Source organism: Sarcophilus harrisii, chromosome 5 (genome assembly GCF_902635505.1).
Source record: "Sarcophilus harrisii chromosome 5, mSarHar1.11, whole genome shotgun sequence".
Classification (NCBI taxonomy): Eukaryota; Metazoa; Chordata; class Mammalia; order Dasyuromorphia; family Dasyuridae; genus Sarcophilus; species Sarcophilus harrisii.
Genome location: NC_045430.1, coordinates 158,207,110 through 158,222,883, shown reverse-complemented (window position 1 = coordinate 158,222,883; position 15,774 = coordinate 158,207,110). Strand labels below are relative to the sequence as shown.

General features: G+C 35.0%; 1 protein-coding gene across 1 annotated transcript in view; it reads left to right on the top strand.

Moving 5' to 3' along the window:
• The first annotated feature begins 1,045 nt into the window (after nucleotides 1-1,045).
• Nucleotides 1,046-15,774, top strand: part of BMT2 (base methyltransferase of 25S rRNA 2 homolog) — a 51,625-nt gene continuing 36,896 nt past the window's right edge. The window contains exons 1-3 of the mRNA XM_031938836.1: nucleotides 1,046-1,214; nucleotides 7,504-7,509; nucleotides 14,134-14,275. Coding sequence (XP_031794696.1) covers nucleotides 1,061-1,214; nucleotides 7,504-7,509; nucleotides 14,134-14,275 — 302 coding nt within the window. The 5' untranslated portion in view covers nucleotides 1,046-1,060. The remainder of the gene's footprint in view (nucleotides 1,215-7,503; nucleotides 7,510-14,133; nucleotides 14,276-15,774) is intronic.

The following is a 15,774-nucleotide window of genomic DNA, read 5'->3' as shown; positions in this document are numbered from 1 at the left end:
AGAAAAAAGTGAAAGTCCCTCGCCCCAAAGAGATTATGTTCTATAGGGCGGAGAAACAGCTTCAGGGATCAGAAAAGACAGTTTCTTGCACTTTAATTGAGATTTAAAGTACAACTGGGATTTTGATAGATGCAAATGAGGAGGAAGTGTATTTGAGGTATGGGGGACGGCAAAAGCAAAGTCATCAAGCTCAGGAGATGCAGTGTCTGTTCCGAGCGACTAGAAGGCCCCCAGTAAGCAGCAGCAACGTACAATAACGTATAGTCTGGAAAAGGAGGCTGCGATCGGAGTAATCTATAAAATGGCACTGATGCTTGCTCTGCCTACCCCACAGGGCTCGTATAAGGCTAACAGAAATAACGTAAGAGAAAGTGCTTCTAGACGCTGGGTTAAGTCTGCAAAATGGGGCTGCCATTTACCTTGAGCAGCCTAAGGAATAGCTTATAGGAACAAAGACATTTGTGCAATACCGCCCGGCTAAAACAAGCCTGCGATAACCAAGGTGGATTTTAGTCAGAGCGTGCTGATGGTCATTTTGAGCCCAGTACACTATTCCTTTCAGACGGGGGAAGTTAATACACGGTAAAAAGGCAGCACTTCAATGGAAAACAAACTACAAAGCAGAGAACCCCCAGGCGGCAGCGATCTAGGGAGCCTCGAACGCGCATGCGCTCTGGATCTGGTGGGTTGGAGCGGGTTAAGATGTGGGGGTAGGAAAGGAGCCCCTGCGCTCCCAAGCCTCAGCCCCGCCCCCTCCAGCTGCTCGCCTTCCCAAATAACCCAAATCGGCTGCCGGGGCTTCCTCATGATTGGCCTTGGGCTCCTTCCGTTTCCGCCCAGCCCTCCAATTCTCACCAATCATGATGTGCGTTGGGTTGGTGAGCCGCGGAGGTGGGGAGACCGTCGCTGCTTTTGCTCCTCCTTTGCCTTCTACCCCCTTCTCCCGCTGCTGCCTCTGCTGCCTCCTCCGCTGCTCCGCTCCGCCGTGCGAGTGTCTGCTGGGGCCCGAGCAGCGGGCGGCGGCGGCGGCGGCGGCGGCGGCGGCGGCGGCGGCAGGGACATGGAGCCCGGGGCCGGGGGCTGGGGCGCCGCGCGCGGGCAGGGGGCCGGGCCCCCGGGCGGCCAGCCGCCTCGGGAGCAGGAGCGGAAGCTGGGGCAGGAGAAGCTCTCCGGCTTGGTGAAGAGCGTCCACCGACGGCTCCGCAAGAAGTACCGTAAATGGCAGCAGCTTTGTGGCGGGGTTGTGCCCGTCGCTGCGTTCCCTTTCATCCCTCCCAAATCACTGCTCGCCCGTCCCCAGCCTCCCAATCTTTTAACCCTCTTCTCTCGGCCCCCAGGGGATAGGGAGAACGGGGGGGGGGGCATTGGCGATGGGAAAGGGGGGTGGCTGAGAGAAAAGGAATGCAGCCCCCCACGCTTCCACCCCTTGCCCAAGTCACTGAGGTCGCTGAGGGTCTCCCTCCCCCCTCCCGAGCTTGGGACTGGGGGTGAGTAGGGGGACACAATGAGAATTAAAAGTACTTGAAAAAGGAGTGAAGGGGGAAAAAAATAGGTAAAAACCGTTATCACCGGGAGGACGAAAGCTGCCCCCCTAATCCCTTTCCTGTCACTTCCCTCTTTTTTGTTGTTTATCCCCTATTTCCCACCTTTCCTTCCCTCCCCCATCCACCGAGTCGCTGGCTTTTGGGGGGCTGCGAACTCAGCAGGCCTTGCGTGGGTGTGGTGTTCTTTAAAAGCGGATTCCAGATCTCCCCCACCTTTTACCCCACTTCTTCCTGTATTAAAATGTTTTTGACTTGGGGAGAGGAAGGAAAGGAAGTTATAATTTTTAAAACTGATGGATCCTCTTATCAGTCATTAATGTCATAATCTTTTCCCTGGCTGTATCTGAGAGTCCAGTCCTACAATCAGTGGTAGATAAGTGGCCACTCAGAATGGTAAGAGCTAGTTGGAGAACCTTAATAACTTTTATTTGTGTGTGAAGGAAATTAATAAAATAGAAGAGATATTATTGCAATCTTAAAATGCAGGTGGGCAAACAATATAGAATATAGGTGGCTTTGTTCTTAAAATCACACTTTCTTATAAGTATTAGATGTTTTCAATGATAAATAAAAATGTTTATCTTTTTCCTTCCAATGATTAGGAAGCAATTTTCTTACAGTGAATTTCATATCTAGCAGAATAACAGGCTCCCTTTCCACTTCTATATGCATCATTATTATTTTTAGTTTGCATACAATGTAACAAGTTAAGATATTAGTAGTACAGTACTCTGATATAAATCTTATACTTATCATCTAGATAAAAAGTTTAATATATACAAAAATTTAATTAAGTAACCTAAATTCAAACTAAGTATCCTTGTTCCTTTTTTGTGGTTATAACATTTCTCCAATCATAAATTCAATCTTACAAATAAAACTTGACAAATTTAAAGCTAATTTTCTTAAGAACTCAGACCTTATAAAATAATCTGTTGCCCTAAAAGGTTTCTCATAATGGTTTTAATAGGTGGCATCGGGGAAATAGTCTTACTGGCATAATTAAAATGTAGAAAATTTTGTTTTGAAAAGGATGTTTTATCTCAGCCCACAATTTATTCAATAAAAGGAATAGTTACCATAGCAACTGTTGCATCATTCTTGATCTTAAGAGAATGCCCTTACATAATGGTATTTATTGTAGGTTTTTGCATTGTTTGGAAAGATGAGGAAATAGTGAATTACTTTCCTTAATATTTGTCTTGATAATTTATGCAAAATATATAAGAAACTTGAGCAAAATGCATCTTATGGTAGGGAAATAAATGGTAGACAAATCGTTTAGAATTTTCATTTGTACCAATATTTTACTTTTCTCTGATTTATAAAGGAATAGGATTTACTAATTTAAACAGACTACTAATTAAACTTGTGTGGTGATTTCTTAAAATCTGCTTGCACTTGCTTAGTTCCCACATGTTAAAACATGTTTTTAAACCTGAATGTTAACCATGGGAACACTACTTGTTGATAATTAGAGTTCATAATCAAAAGTTGTATCCATTTCTGTGTACTCAAAAAAAATTTTGTCCAAATTCTAGCAGGGCTAAAAGATTCTAGACTTCCCTAATTATTTCTGTTGGATTCTGCCATTGCTTTAGATTTCTATGTCTCTCTTATTTTGTTCCACTAACACACAAAACCTTATTAGTTAAATAATTGTCTCTCCGATTAAATTCTCCTAACAAGTATGGTGATATGCAATTCACAGGTAAAAATGGTAGTGCCATCTATGGAAGAGTAACTGGATTTTGTACATGATTACACTTTAAAATTTATTTTCTATTATATGTTAGAATTTTATGCTAATATGGTAATCTACAATTTATTTACAAATAAAGTTCTTTGGTATGTTGGATTACTTGAAATAGATATTTTCCTACGGAAAGAATTGCTCCTAAACTAGCCCACCAAATCCTTTGTAGCTAATTTACCAAAATTATAGTACTCTTGTGGGATGGGGGTCAGAATCTTCTGAATTCCAATTTTTTAAGCAGTTGAGGACACATCTTCCACTACTGTTAAGTGCCAGCTGCAGAGAAGACTGTCTTAAGCTGTTTTCTGTCTCTTGAAGCTGAGACTAAATAAAAAAAGCATTCAGGGGGCTTGGGGTGGTAGAGCCTGACCTTGGACTTAGAGTGACCCAAGGAAAGGAATGGCCTTGGGGGGGGTTCCTAGAGTGTTCTTTGCTTTTTCATTCTTCTTCTAGAATACAACTCTTTTTGATCCTTTCCTGCTCAATATTACTTTATCCAGGACTTGGATTCCAGGTAGTGACAGGGATCTTCAGGATCTAGAGAAGGAAGAAAAGATTTTTCCAGCAGCATTGAGAAAAGTTGTTGAGTTTTTATAATAAAAAATTTTAGGTTGGGTGTGTATGTGTCAGGTACTGCCTGTATATTTAGATGGTTTTTATCTTTAATGTGTAGAATTTCAAATATAGACATGAACCAAAAATCTTTCAAAAGTATCACAGGAATTATAGACATACTTATAATAAGAAACAGCATGTTTTGCTTTGCAAACAAAGACTTCATTGTTTAATCAGATCAGCCTGATAAGTACACATCAAGCTGAGAACTGAAGTAAAGCCATGTGTTTTTTCAGGTGCCTTTGTATTATTTTTCCCACAATCCTGTTCTTCTAAAGAAGCCATGAATGATTTCTATTATATTTGACAACTCTTTTTCTAAACTTATTGGGTGTCCATATCAACACTTCAAGACTATATATAAATGACAGTAGCTGTTGACATTAAAGCCATGATTGCTATTTTCTATAGTTAAGCCTTTTTAACATGTCTTTTGGTCATTTATTTTTGAGTCAGTTTTTAAAAGTTCATTCAATACTGAATATATGTACTTTAAAATGCTATGTGATGGGAAATTTTTCCACATAAAGCTATAGGTTAAAACAACTAAAATCGAACAGCTCAGGATCTATTTGTTACGGAAACTAAATTCAGAAAGGAAACGATCTTAACTGATGGGCCTAAACAAGAGTAAACTACATTTTGAGTGGTAGATTCTTTAATAGAGCTAAACACACAGTAAGTACTTAATGAATACTTACAGGTCAATTAAATTCTTCACAGCAGATAGCTAAATGAGAATGAGGTCCTGGATGGTGTATGGGGGAAAGTGTACTGAATTTGGAGTTAGAGGGATTTGTGCTCAAATTCTAGATCTTCTACTTTTACTATCTTATGAGACTGGACAAGTTTTTTCCCCTATATAGATCTGTTTGTAAAATATGGGGTTTGAGGTTGAACTGGATAATTCCTAAAAGTTCCTTAGAAGTCTGATTCTAAAGTCCTATGAGATAAACATAGCAGTTTGTAGATGAGTTTAAAAAATGAAGAGATTTCAAAGAAAAATCTAGATATTTAAGTTTCCCACAAAGCAGAGATTTGAAATTCCTTAAGGAAATTAAAGTAGCAAATCATCTGTCTTTAATTAAGAGTTTTCTGGATTTCTTTTCCCCAGAGTGTTTTAAAAGGCCCAAAGGAAGAATATAAAAAATTAATATCAAAAATTTAACAAGTCTACTAACCCTCCCCCCCCAAACAAACAAACAAATAAACAAACCCACCCAACAACAGCAAAAAACCCTGAGTAAATTATTTTTGGTTTCAGGGTTCTTTTAATTTCTGCTACCTTAATATGTTTTTATTTAATTACACCTATTCTAGTACAATGTCAGAAAGTACTACCTTTTGTGATAGCATCTTTGCTAAATCAGCAGAGTTAGGTGAATACTGGCCATAGAAGGACTGTTTAGATTAGCTTTGTGCTAGGACATTTTGTTAACTGATAGCCAAGAGTTGGGTGAAAAGAGATAATAAAACATAATGATTTATGCATAACAGTTCATTTTCTTGTCTTTTCATTGTGTCTTAATTTACAATTACAAATTGTAAAAATGAAAAACATTTTCAAAACTAAAAGTTGATTTGTCGTGTGTGTGTGTGTGTGTGTGTGTGTGTGTGTGTGTGTGTGTGCCTTTTAAGTAGTTGTAGTGTTTGATTTTTTTTTAAACAAATGTTACATTTACTCATAATTAAATTTCCAGGACTGTGTATATAGCTTCACTTTTTAGGCAATATAATTAGCCCCAAATTATGTATTTCTTGGGGAGTAGCACAGCTTAGTTACATCTAGTAGCTGTGAAGGCAAGTGGGAACCTATTAAAGGTTTGGTAATCAGGAGAGATCATTCTTAGAAGAGGATGTCACTTCCAGGATCTACTTGTTCTACTTTTCAAAGATCTCAGTTCTTGTCTTGAAACTGGTTTCTTTGCTGTTTCCAGTCTATTTTACCTTGAATTCATCCATTGTTTCTTGAAGTCTAAATAAATAATCTGAAATCACAGTAATATCTAATAATTGCCCTTGGATCTCATCAATATATGATAATGTATAACTTTTAGATATTGAAAAGCCTCATTGAACAAGTTGAGCCTTTTTTTAAACTAAACTCTGCACTGTATTGAATTTTGTTTTTGACAATTTTGCTTTAAGAACTTTGTATTTAAAAAACCCTTAAAATATTTAGATGGTAGTTATAGAATAAAGTGAAAAACTAATTAAATACATATAGAGAGAATTTGTATTGAGGTAAGAAAAGCAACTAAGAAACCCATATTGGGAAGTGAGAAAAATCTCCAATAGATTGGTGGCAGTGGTAAGAGAATGAAGAGAAGAATGATATATTGGATAGAGCAGGAAAGAATCAGAGGTGTAGAGGAATGAATGATGAGTTTAATACTATTAGAAATGGGGGAGTTAAAGACGCTATTTTTGAGAAGAATTAAGTGAGAAAAAAGGTTTAGTTTTTTCCTTGCTGAATTTGAAATAGCTGTGCATTTAAATAGAAAAGGTGTATTTTTGGGGATTGTAGGTGAAAAGTCAAAACTTCTGGTAGGCTGATTTGGAAGCCCCTCTGAACTTGGCTATGCTGAGAGTAGATACCTTCTCAGAAAGGATACCATTCACTTTTTTTTTTTTTTTTTTTTTTTGCTGAGGCAATTGGGGTTAAATGACTTGCCCAGAGTCACAAAGCTAGGAAGTGTTAAAGTGTCTGAGGTCACATTTGAACTCAGGTCCTTCTGACTTCAAGGCTTGGTGCTCTATCCATTGCGCCACCTAGCTGCCTGCCAGTCACTCTTAATAGATATTTACCAGCTTGTATAAGAAAGCATGAGTCATTGAAAGAATGGTCAAAGGCCTTCCTGAAGTCAGGAAGGTCATATTTGGCTTCAGACACTTATTCCTTATGTAACCTTCAGCAAGCCTTTTAACTTGTGCCTCAGTTTCCTAAGATGTTAAGTGAAACTAAGAATAGTTGGTGAGAATCAAATATGAAATGATAATTGTAAAGCACTTAGCACAGTACCTAAAATACAGCAGGTGCTGTATACAGGTTTGCTTTTATTATTATTTCAGGCTGCAAAGGGAAGGCTAGAAGACCAAAGATTATGAAAAGACATTTGCATTTGGCAAGAATTTAGCATCTAACTTTTTTGTAGATCTAGTGTTATATTCATATTAGCATTATATTTTATCTTTGGCCACTAGTTAGAATTTGGACTATGCAATTTCCAATAAATACTTCTGAGCCTTCATTCTGTGCAGCAAAACATTTACTATGTCTGCCAGACAATATAGAAAGGAATCTCTGATTTACTTAAAGGATTGGTTCAAGTTCTGCCTCCTCAGTTCAAGTGCCATATTGATCACCCTAAATTCTCCCTGCCTCCACTCCAATTTGTATTATCTGTATATCTGTTCCCTTCCATAGAATGTAAATTATTTAAAGTTAGGAACTTTATTTATTTTGGTATCCTCAGATACAAAACTATCTGTGGGAGCTACCTGATTTGCTTCCTGTAAGTCTCTTGAGAGTTGCCTATGCCACTGTGACTTGTCTACCTGTGGTCACAAAGCCAAGAACTGCCAGAGGGCAAGGTTTTCCCGACTACAAGGTTGAGCTCCATTAATTAATTCCATTATATGTGTGCTAGGTACATAGTATGAACTTAAATATTTGTTGAATTATTCATTCATTCATAATAATGAATAAAAAAATGAAATCTTACTATGTGATAGTTGATTCCGGCTGGTTTCTGCTACCAGCTCTCATTGATAATCATGAGAAAATCATTTGACTACTCTGAGTTTTATTTTGTGTTTCCTAATCCAGCCTGTCCTTTGTCTTGAGTGGGAAGTGGAGAGAAAAAGAGAAAATTTAAGACAGCATTTCTCAAAATTGTGATTCTAAAATCACATTTCCCTTCAAAAGAATTTTCATAAGACTAAGACATTATTTGCCTATTGAAATATTCCTCTTTTTCCAACAACATGTCTTTGGAAAGCTAGATTTTTTTCAAATACATCAACTGACATAACGAAGTAAAAGATTGGATGCAGAAGCAGATAAGAGAATTCAGCTGTCTTCTGTCATGTCAGATCTGAAAAAGATTTGTCAAAATATGTAAGACAATTCCACTCTTCTCTTTTTTTGTTTTGAAGAAGTTATTTTTATAAAAATAAAGTTATATTATCTAATGGGCTTATTTTAAATTAATAAATGCTTAAAACATGGATTTTAATTTTTAGTGTGGTAAAAATCACATTTGTGTGTCTGTCTGTCTGTCCATCTGTGTCCTACATAAACAGAAGCTTTTTAGAATCTTTAATTTCTAAGTGTAGAAAGAGATTCCTCAATACTCTTTTAGAGTGTAATGGGGATCTGAGACCATAAAGTTCGGGAATTGCTATTTTAAGAGAAAAGTTTCAATCCTTGGAGAACAATTTTCTAAACTGCTATGTTAATGAATTAATTGGGTTTAATACAACATTTAGGGTAAGAAGGTTAAATGCTTAAAAGTGCTGTTGTTTTTTCAATGTTTCTTTTAGATAGTTTTATTCATAATGTGTTAACCTTTGAAAGATTTCCATTTGCTCAAAAACCATTTTCTAAGAAAAGGAAGCACATGTATATGGACAAATTTTGCTTTAACTATTTAGTTATAGATCCTTTCATAACTGCTTTCCCTTTTAATATGTCTGCTAAGTTGGGAAAAAAACCTTAATATTTTGTTTTTAACAGCATCTTCAATTCTAAAATACAAAAAGCCAGTTTGAACAAATATAAAAGAACATCTTAGCATAACTAACATTAACCTGGCCAATGACAATGTATTATTTATTTATTTTAAATGTCCTTACAAACTTATCCCATTCGATAATCCTAAAGAATAAATAGTTTTTGTGTTGTCGGGTGGAGTTGTGAACTGATCCAGGTATTCTGAAGAGCACTTTGGAACTAGGCTCAAAGAACTATAAATAAAGTTGTGCATACCCTTTGATCCAGCAGTGCCACTACTGGTTCTATATCCTAAATATCCTAAAAGGCTAAAGGATCCACATATGCAAAAATGTTTGTAGTGTTTCTTTTTGTGGTGACAAAGAATTGAACATTGAGGGGATGCCCATCAATTGGGGAATGGCTGAATAAGTTTATGGTATATGAATATAATGGAATATTATTATTCTATAAGAAATGACAAGCAGGCTAATTTCAGAGAAGCCTGGAAAGACTTATATGAACTGATACTGAGTGAAGCAAGCAGAACCAGGAGAACTATATTAAGCTGTACACAGTAATAACAAGATGTTATGATAGTCAATTATGATAGACTTAGATCTTAGCAATACAGTGATCCAAAACAATTCCAGTAGCCTTGGGCTGCAGTGAGAGAAAGAATATGGAGTCTGGATGTGGATTGCAGCATAACCATCTTTCTTTTTTGTTTTGTTTTGTGGTTTTCTCCTTTTCTGATTTTTATTTCCCAACATGATTCAAATTGGAAATGTCAAAAAATACTGTATAGGTATAACCTATGTTAGATTATTTACTGTATTGGCGGGGGTGGGGGGATTGGCAGGTAGGGAGGAAAAATATTTGTAACTCTTAAGATTGAATGAATGAAAAATCAATCAATTCAGCAAATAAATATTGAAAACCAGTTGGAAAAATGATATACTATTAAAACAAAGAATTCATTTTCTTATTGGACTAGGAACAATCTTACTTTATTAATCTAGAGAATTTCCAAGTAAGCAAACATTTTTTAACAATGCAAGTCAGCACCTTCGGCAATATACTCTTTTGGAGAGTTACCAAGAACACTTACAGGTTAAGTGATTTGCCCAGGATCACACAACCAATATGTTAGAGGACTTGAATTCATACCTTCTGATTATTCTCACAATTCACCATGCCATTCATTCTCTTACAATTATTATTTATGATAAAATAAATGTTAAAATTTGGATTTAGACTATATTTTAAATTATACTTAATATTCAGGAGATAAATCTTTTATAAAATTCTTTAAATATAAAAGTACCTACTTGTCTTAGACCTTCCTAATTAAGTAAGTTTCCTCATGTGAAGCATATTAAGCCAAAATTAAGATCAATTTTATGATTTCTGAATGGCTGCTTAAACGTTAACTTCACTAAGCTTTAAGTGCCTAATATACGCATAGCACCTTGTTATGCATTGGAGAAGATGAAAAATTTAGATAAGACCCTGTTTCTGCCATCATGAACTTTGTTTAATGGAGCTATATGAGATATGCATTAATAACTATAACATAACAATTCAAGTGAATTTTAAAAGCTTTGCCAATTGAAGTATACCGTGATGGAAAGAAAAATTAGGATAAAGCTCAAAATAATATTATACTAGATCGAGGATAGTCTTGAATTTCAGGCAAAGAAAATTAAATTCCTTTGGTAGGAATTACTGAAGTTTTTTTTAGCAGAGGTCAGTGCATACAGATTATTCTGGCAGTGAAAAGTGAATTGGGGATAGCTAGAAGAAAGTAAAGGGTTAATGGTGAAGTGGGGAGAGGGGAGAAACTTGACCTTTTAGGAAGCTAAAGTCCGTTTGGGTGATAGTAATGGGAGTCGATAGAAGAACACAAATGTGACGTTGCAGAAATAATCAACTGGTAGATGATTACATGTGAAAAGTGAAAGAGAATTCGTAGAAATATTGTTCTGAAAATGGAGTAGTCTAAATATATCTGATTTTTATTAGTATGAATAATTTGATTCCTCTTTTTAAATTTAATTTTAGAATGAAAAATGTCAGCAAAACCAAAACTGGCTCTAGGCACTTTTACTGTTTGTCCCACATACTTGGTATACTCATTTTCCTTCCTCATCTCTGCGACTTAATTTATTTACATCCCAAAGAAAATCCCAATTTCTATTGGAAGCCTTTCTGAATTCTTCTTAGTTCTAGTACTCTCCCTATTATATCCTTTTTATTATATTTACAGCATGTGTGTACATTATTTACATGTTGTGTACCAATATTTACAGGTCAGAGATTTAAATTTTGCTTTTTTTTTTTTTTTTTTTTTTTTAATCCCTAGTACTTAGCACAGTACCTGGCACATAGGGGAAAAACTGTCCTAAACCTGATAAACAAAGAAAAGTATTCTTTTCTAGTCCTTCCTGAATTTCTGCCATCTTTAAGTCTCTCCCCTCCCTTCCCTTCTTTCTTTCCCATCTCTTATATAATCAGTATTATACACACACACACACACACACACACACACATACATCACATAATATATGATGCTCATAATTATATAACAAGAACAAACATGCAGACATTTCATTCAGAACTTTCTTTTGTACCCCCTTGGTCTGTGGGATAGTAGACTGATTCAAACTTGGATCAATTCCTGAATTGCATTGGTCTCACCAGCTTCTAACATGTTTGTACAAGTCCTGCTCGTCTGGGTTCCAGAAGGTCACTTTGGACATTCTTCTTTCAGCATAGCTCCTGAACTGGCTTTCCTGGCCTTGGATTCCTATCCCCTTATTCCTAATTTTATTATATCTACAGCAGAAACGGTTACCAAGGACTGTTGTTCATAGGGCATGCAATTTGGGCCTGTTATCTTTTCTTTCATTGCTATCAGTGTGTATAGTTCTGGTTATACTTTTATTCTTTATTTACTTCATACAGGATTTTATGTATTTCCTTGTGATTCTTAGTATTTTATAGCAACACAGTATTTCATTATGTTATATATCATAATTTATTTAGCTTTCTCCAAATGTTATAGAAAGTATACAGTACTTTTTACAAATATAGTAACTATGAAGATTTTTGTATAAACAGGTCTTTTTTTAATCCATATATATTTGGGGGAAAGGGAGTTAGAATCCTAACAGTGAAATTTGTGGACCAAAAAATAATTATAAAAAATAATTTCTGTTAACTTTATTGTATATTGAGCTACTGTTCTGCAAAATATTTGCACTAATCACATTGGAATGCTAGTTTCCTTATAACACTGAACACTTTATATTTTTTTATTTTTGAATATTTTTGCCATTCTTGTAGGTTGTAAGTTTATGTCTTAGAGGTCATCTTAATATGTAGTTCTCTAAATGATATTTCATGCCAAAGTTAGGTAATTTAATGGCCCCTAAATTTGAGAATATTTACTTTAGAATTTGTAACTGACTTTTCACTTGATTATTTATTAATTACATCCAACTGAGCTATAATCTTTAGAATATATGAGTCAGAATGAGATCATATCCTGTATTTACCACTAATTTTGACTGTTGGTAGATTTTTTTTTTTAATCTGCTTCCCTCCTCCCTCATATTTTTTTCACCTTTATTTTGATAATAGCTTTTTATTTTCAAAATACATGCAAAGATAGTTTTCAACTTCATGCTTGCAAAATCATGTATTTTAATTTTTTTCTTCCCTTCCCTCTATCCCTCTTCCCTTGTAGTACATTTACAATTCTTTTAAATATATTTCCACATGTATCATTCTGCACAAGAAAAATCACAAAGAAAAAAAAAGAGAAAAAAACTAACAACAACAACAAAAAAGTGAAAATATTTATGTTGTCTGACCTTTTAATTTATATATCCATGCTACTTATCAGTATAATCTAGTTTCTCTGTTTTATCTCTTTTAATCAAGTTTTTATTTTTGTTGTTGCATATTATCTGGACTTAAGAAAGGAATAGAGAAAATGTGAATACTGCAGATTAAATTTAAAAGCATATGATACTTTAAAATTTTTTTCCATAGAGAGCTTAGTTGTACATAAGACAGAAAGGGAAGGAGGGAGCATAAGAAAAAGAATAAATTAAGGAAGGTGCTACTTCCAAGTAAAATAAACTCTAACAAACATAAACAGAAATATTGAAAGCCGATCTTTTTTATAGGTTCAAAGAATTAGAAACTGAAGGAGATGTCCATTGTTTAGGGGTTGGCTAAAGAAACATGGTATGTGCACAATGGAACATTATTATTCTATAAGAAATGATGAAGGAGATGATTTCAGAGAAGTCTAGGAAGACTTAAATGAACTGATAAAAAGTGAGGTGAATAGATTGATTTATACAGTGATAACAGTAATGTAAAGACAAAAAAGTAAGTAGAATCTTCACCAAGTTATTTCACGCTATTTCTTGGGTACTTAGTATTTGCCTAGGCACTGTGCTAAATATTGTGAATTTCAGATATAAACAGAAAGACATTACTTATCCTCAAGAGATTTTCTAATGGGGGAAACCTGTTATATTAAAAGAAACTGAAGTGGGAGATGAAGGGTGTGTGTAAGGAAACGATGAAGGTAGCCAAAGCATACAGATTGATGAGAAACAGAAACAGGACTGACCTGGGCAACCTCCTTAAATAGAATTATTAAATAGAACTATCCAGTTCCAGGCAGTGGTTCCATAGCTAAAAGCTGGAGTGATCTTCTAAGATGAAAGAGCGGAAGAAGTTTCTTAGGCATGGTAAAGACTCCAGAGTCTCGAAGCCTGATGGGAAATGAAGACAACCACTAGAAAAACAGGATATTATTAAAAAGGACAATTCTGATGAATTTTGTAAACCAGTAGAGTAAAATGGTAGAATGCTGAGAACTATTTTCATAATAACATTGTAAAGAAATACAGCTGTCAAAGGGGGTAAGACCTCAGTATTCATCCATGATTCCAGAGGAAACATTGTCCACCTTCTGAAATCAAATTGATGGATTTAGGGTTCAGAATAAAACATATATGTTGTATGTACATACACACACACATTTATATTTGTATATAATCAAAAAGGGAATTTAATGTTTTGTTTGAATATACATCTTTATTACAAGGAATTTTTTTTTTCAGTGAGGGGAGTAGAAAATGGACTAAATTTGTTTAAAAAAAATTTAATTGAGCAGTGGGAGAAGTAGGATATGTAATGTATATATTTTAAGGGAATGTCACTATATTGTTTTACTTAATTGGTTTGCTTTGTTATACTAGATCTCTCATGGAGTGGGGCCAGTCTATAAATGTTATGTAAAAATAAAACACATCTAAATAAGACTTTGATTTACAGTTTTATTTGAAATATTAAAATTGTCTACGTAGCTTGTAAAAATATATATTCCTTCAGTTATAGTTTTTATTTGAATCACTTTAAAATGCCTTAAAATATAATCATTACAAATGTAATATATGTTAAAATTCTATTCTTTTTAGTTGGAGACTTTGATAAGATCTGGCGAGAGCATTGTGAGGATGAAGAAACACTCTGTGAATATGCTGTTGCAATGAAAAATCTTGCAGATAATCATTGGGCAAAAACTTGTGAAGGAGAAGGTCGGATTGAATGGTGTTGCAGGTAATTGGTTTAAGCTTTTAAGATAATTTATTTTCTCCTTAAATTGTTTAAAAAGATTTTGTTACATTTACTACTAACATTTAAAGTAAAGCATTGTTTTCCTTTTTTTCTAGTGTTCTAGCTTTTGCTGTTATAGTTTCATTCAATTATAATTTATTAATGGAGAATTCATTTTACTAGGAAAGGATCTTGGCTTTGTTTCATTGACTTCAGATTTTGTCCTGAAACAGATCTTTAAAGATAGTCTTTCCCCTTCCCCCCTTTATTAAAGTTTTTTATTTTTCAAAACACAATGCATGAACAATTCTTCAACAAGGTTTTGTGTTCCAATTTTTCTCCTCCCGTAGATGGCAAGTAGTCCAATATATGTTAAACATGGTAGAAATATGTGTTAAATCCAGTATATGCATATATATTTATACAATTATCTTGCCGCACAAGAAAAATCATATCAAACCAGAAATAAAGTTGAGAAGCAAAGTAAAATGCAAGCAGGGAACAACAAAAAAAGTGAAAATGCTGTGTTGTGAACCACACTCAGTATAAATGGCTCTCTTCATCACTAAACAATTAAAACTGGTCTAATTCATTTCATTGTTGGAAAGATCCAGGGTTCATCAGAATTGATCATCATATAATCTTGTTGGTGTGTGTACAGTGATCTCTTGGTTCTGTTCATTTTGCTTAGTTTTCATTTTGCTTCATGTAAGTCTCTCCTGGCCTTTCTGAAATTACCCTGCTAGTCATTTTTTGCAGAACAATAATATTCCATAACATTCATATACCATAACTTACTCAGCCATTCTCCAGCTAAGGGGCATCCACTTAGTTTCCAGTTCCTTGCCCCTACAAAAAAGGGCTGCCACAAACATGTTTGTACATGTCGGTCCCTTTCCCTCCTTTAAGATCTCTTTGGGATACAAACCCAGTAGAGTCATTGCTGAATCAAAGGGTATGCACAGTTTAATAACTTTTTGAGCATAGTTCCAAATTGCTCTCCAGAATGTTTGGATTCATTCACCATTCCACCAACAATGTTTACAGTTGTCAGTTTTCCCACAATCCCTTCCAACATTCATCTTTATCTTTTCCTATTATCTTGGCCAATCTAAGAGGTATGTAGTAGTATCTCAGAGTTGTCTTAATTTGTATTTCTCTGATCAATAGTGATTTGGAGCACCTTTTCATATAAATATAGTTTCAATTTCTTCATCTGAAAATTGTTCATATCCTTTGATCATTTATCAGTTGGAGAATGGTTTGAATTCTTATAAATTTGACTCAATTCTCTATATAGTTTAGTAATGAGACCTTTATCAGAACTAAAGATGTTCTTTCTGAGGTATTCTCTGAGATGAAGATGCTTAAGATTCAGAAGGGTTAAGTAAATTGGAAGATTTTTTTCAATATCACAGAGTTTCATTTTCTTCTTTCTGTCCCCAAGGTCTAGCATGGGCCTTACCTGTATATACTGTTAGTATTTTATTTACATTGACCTG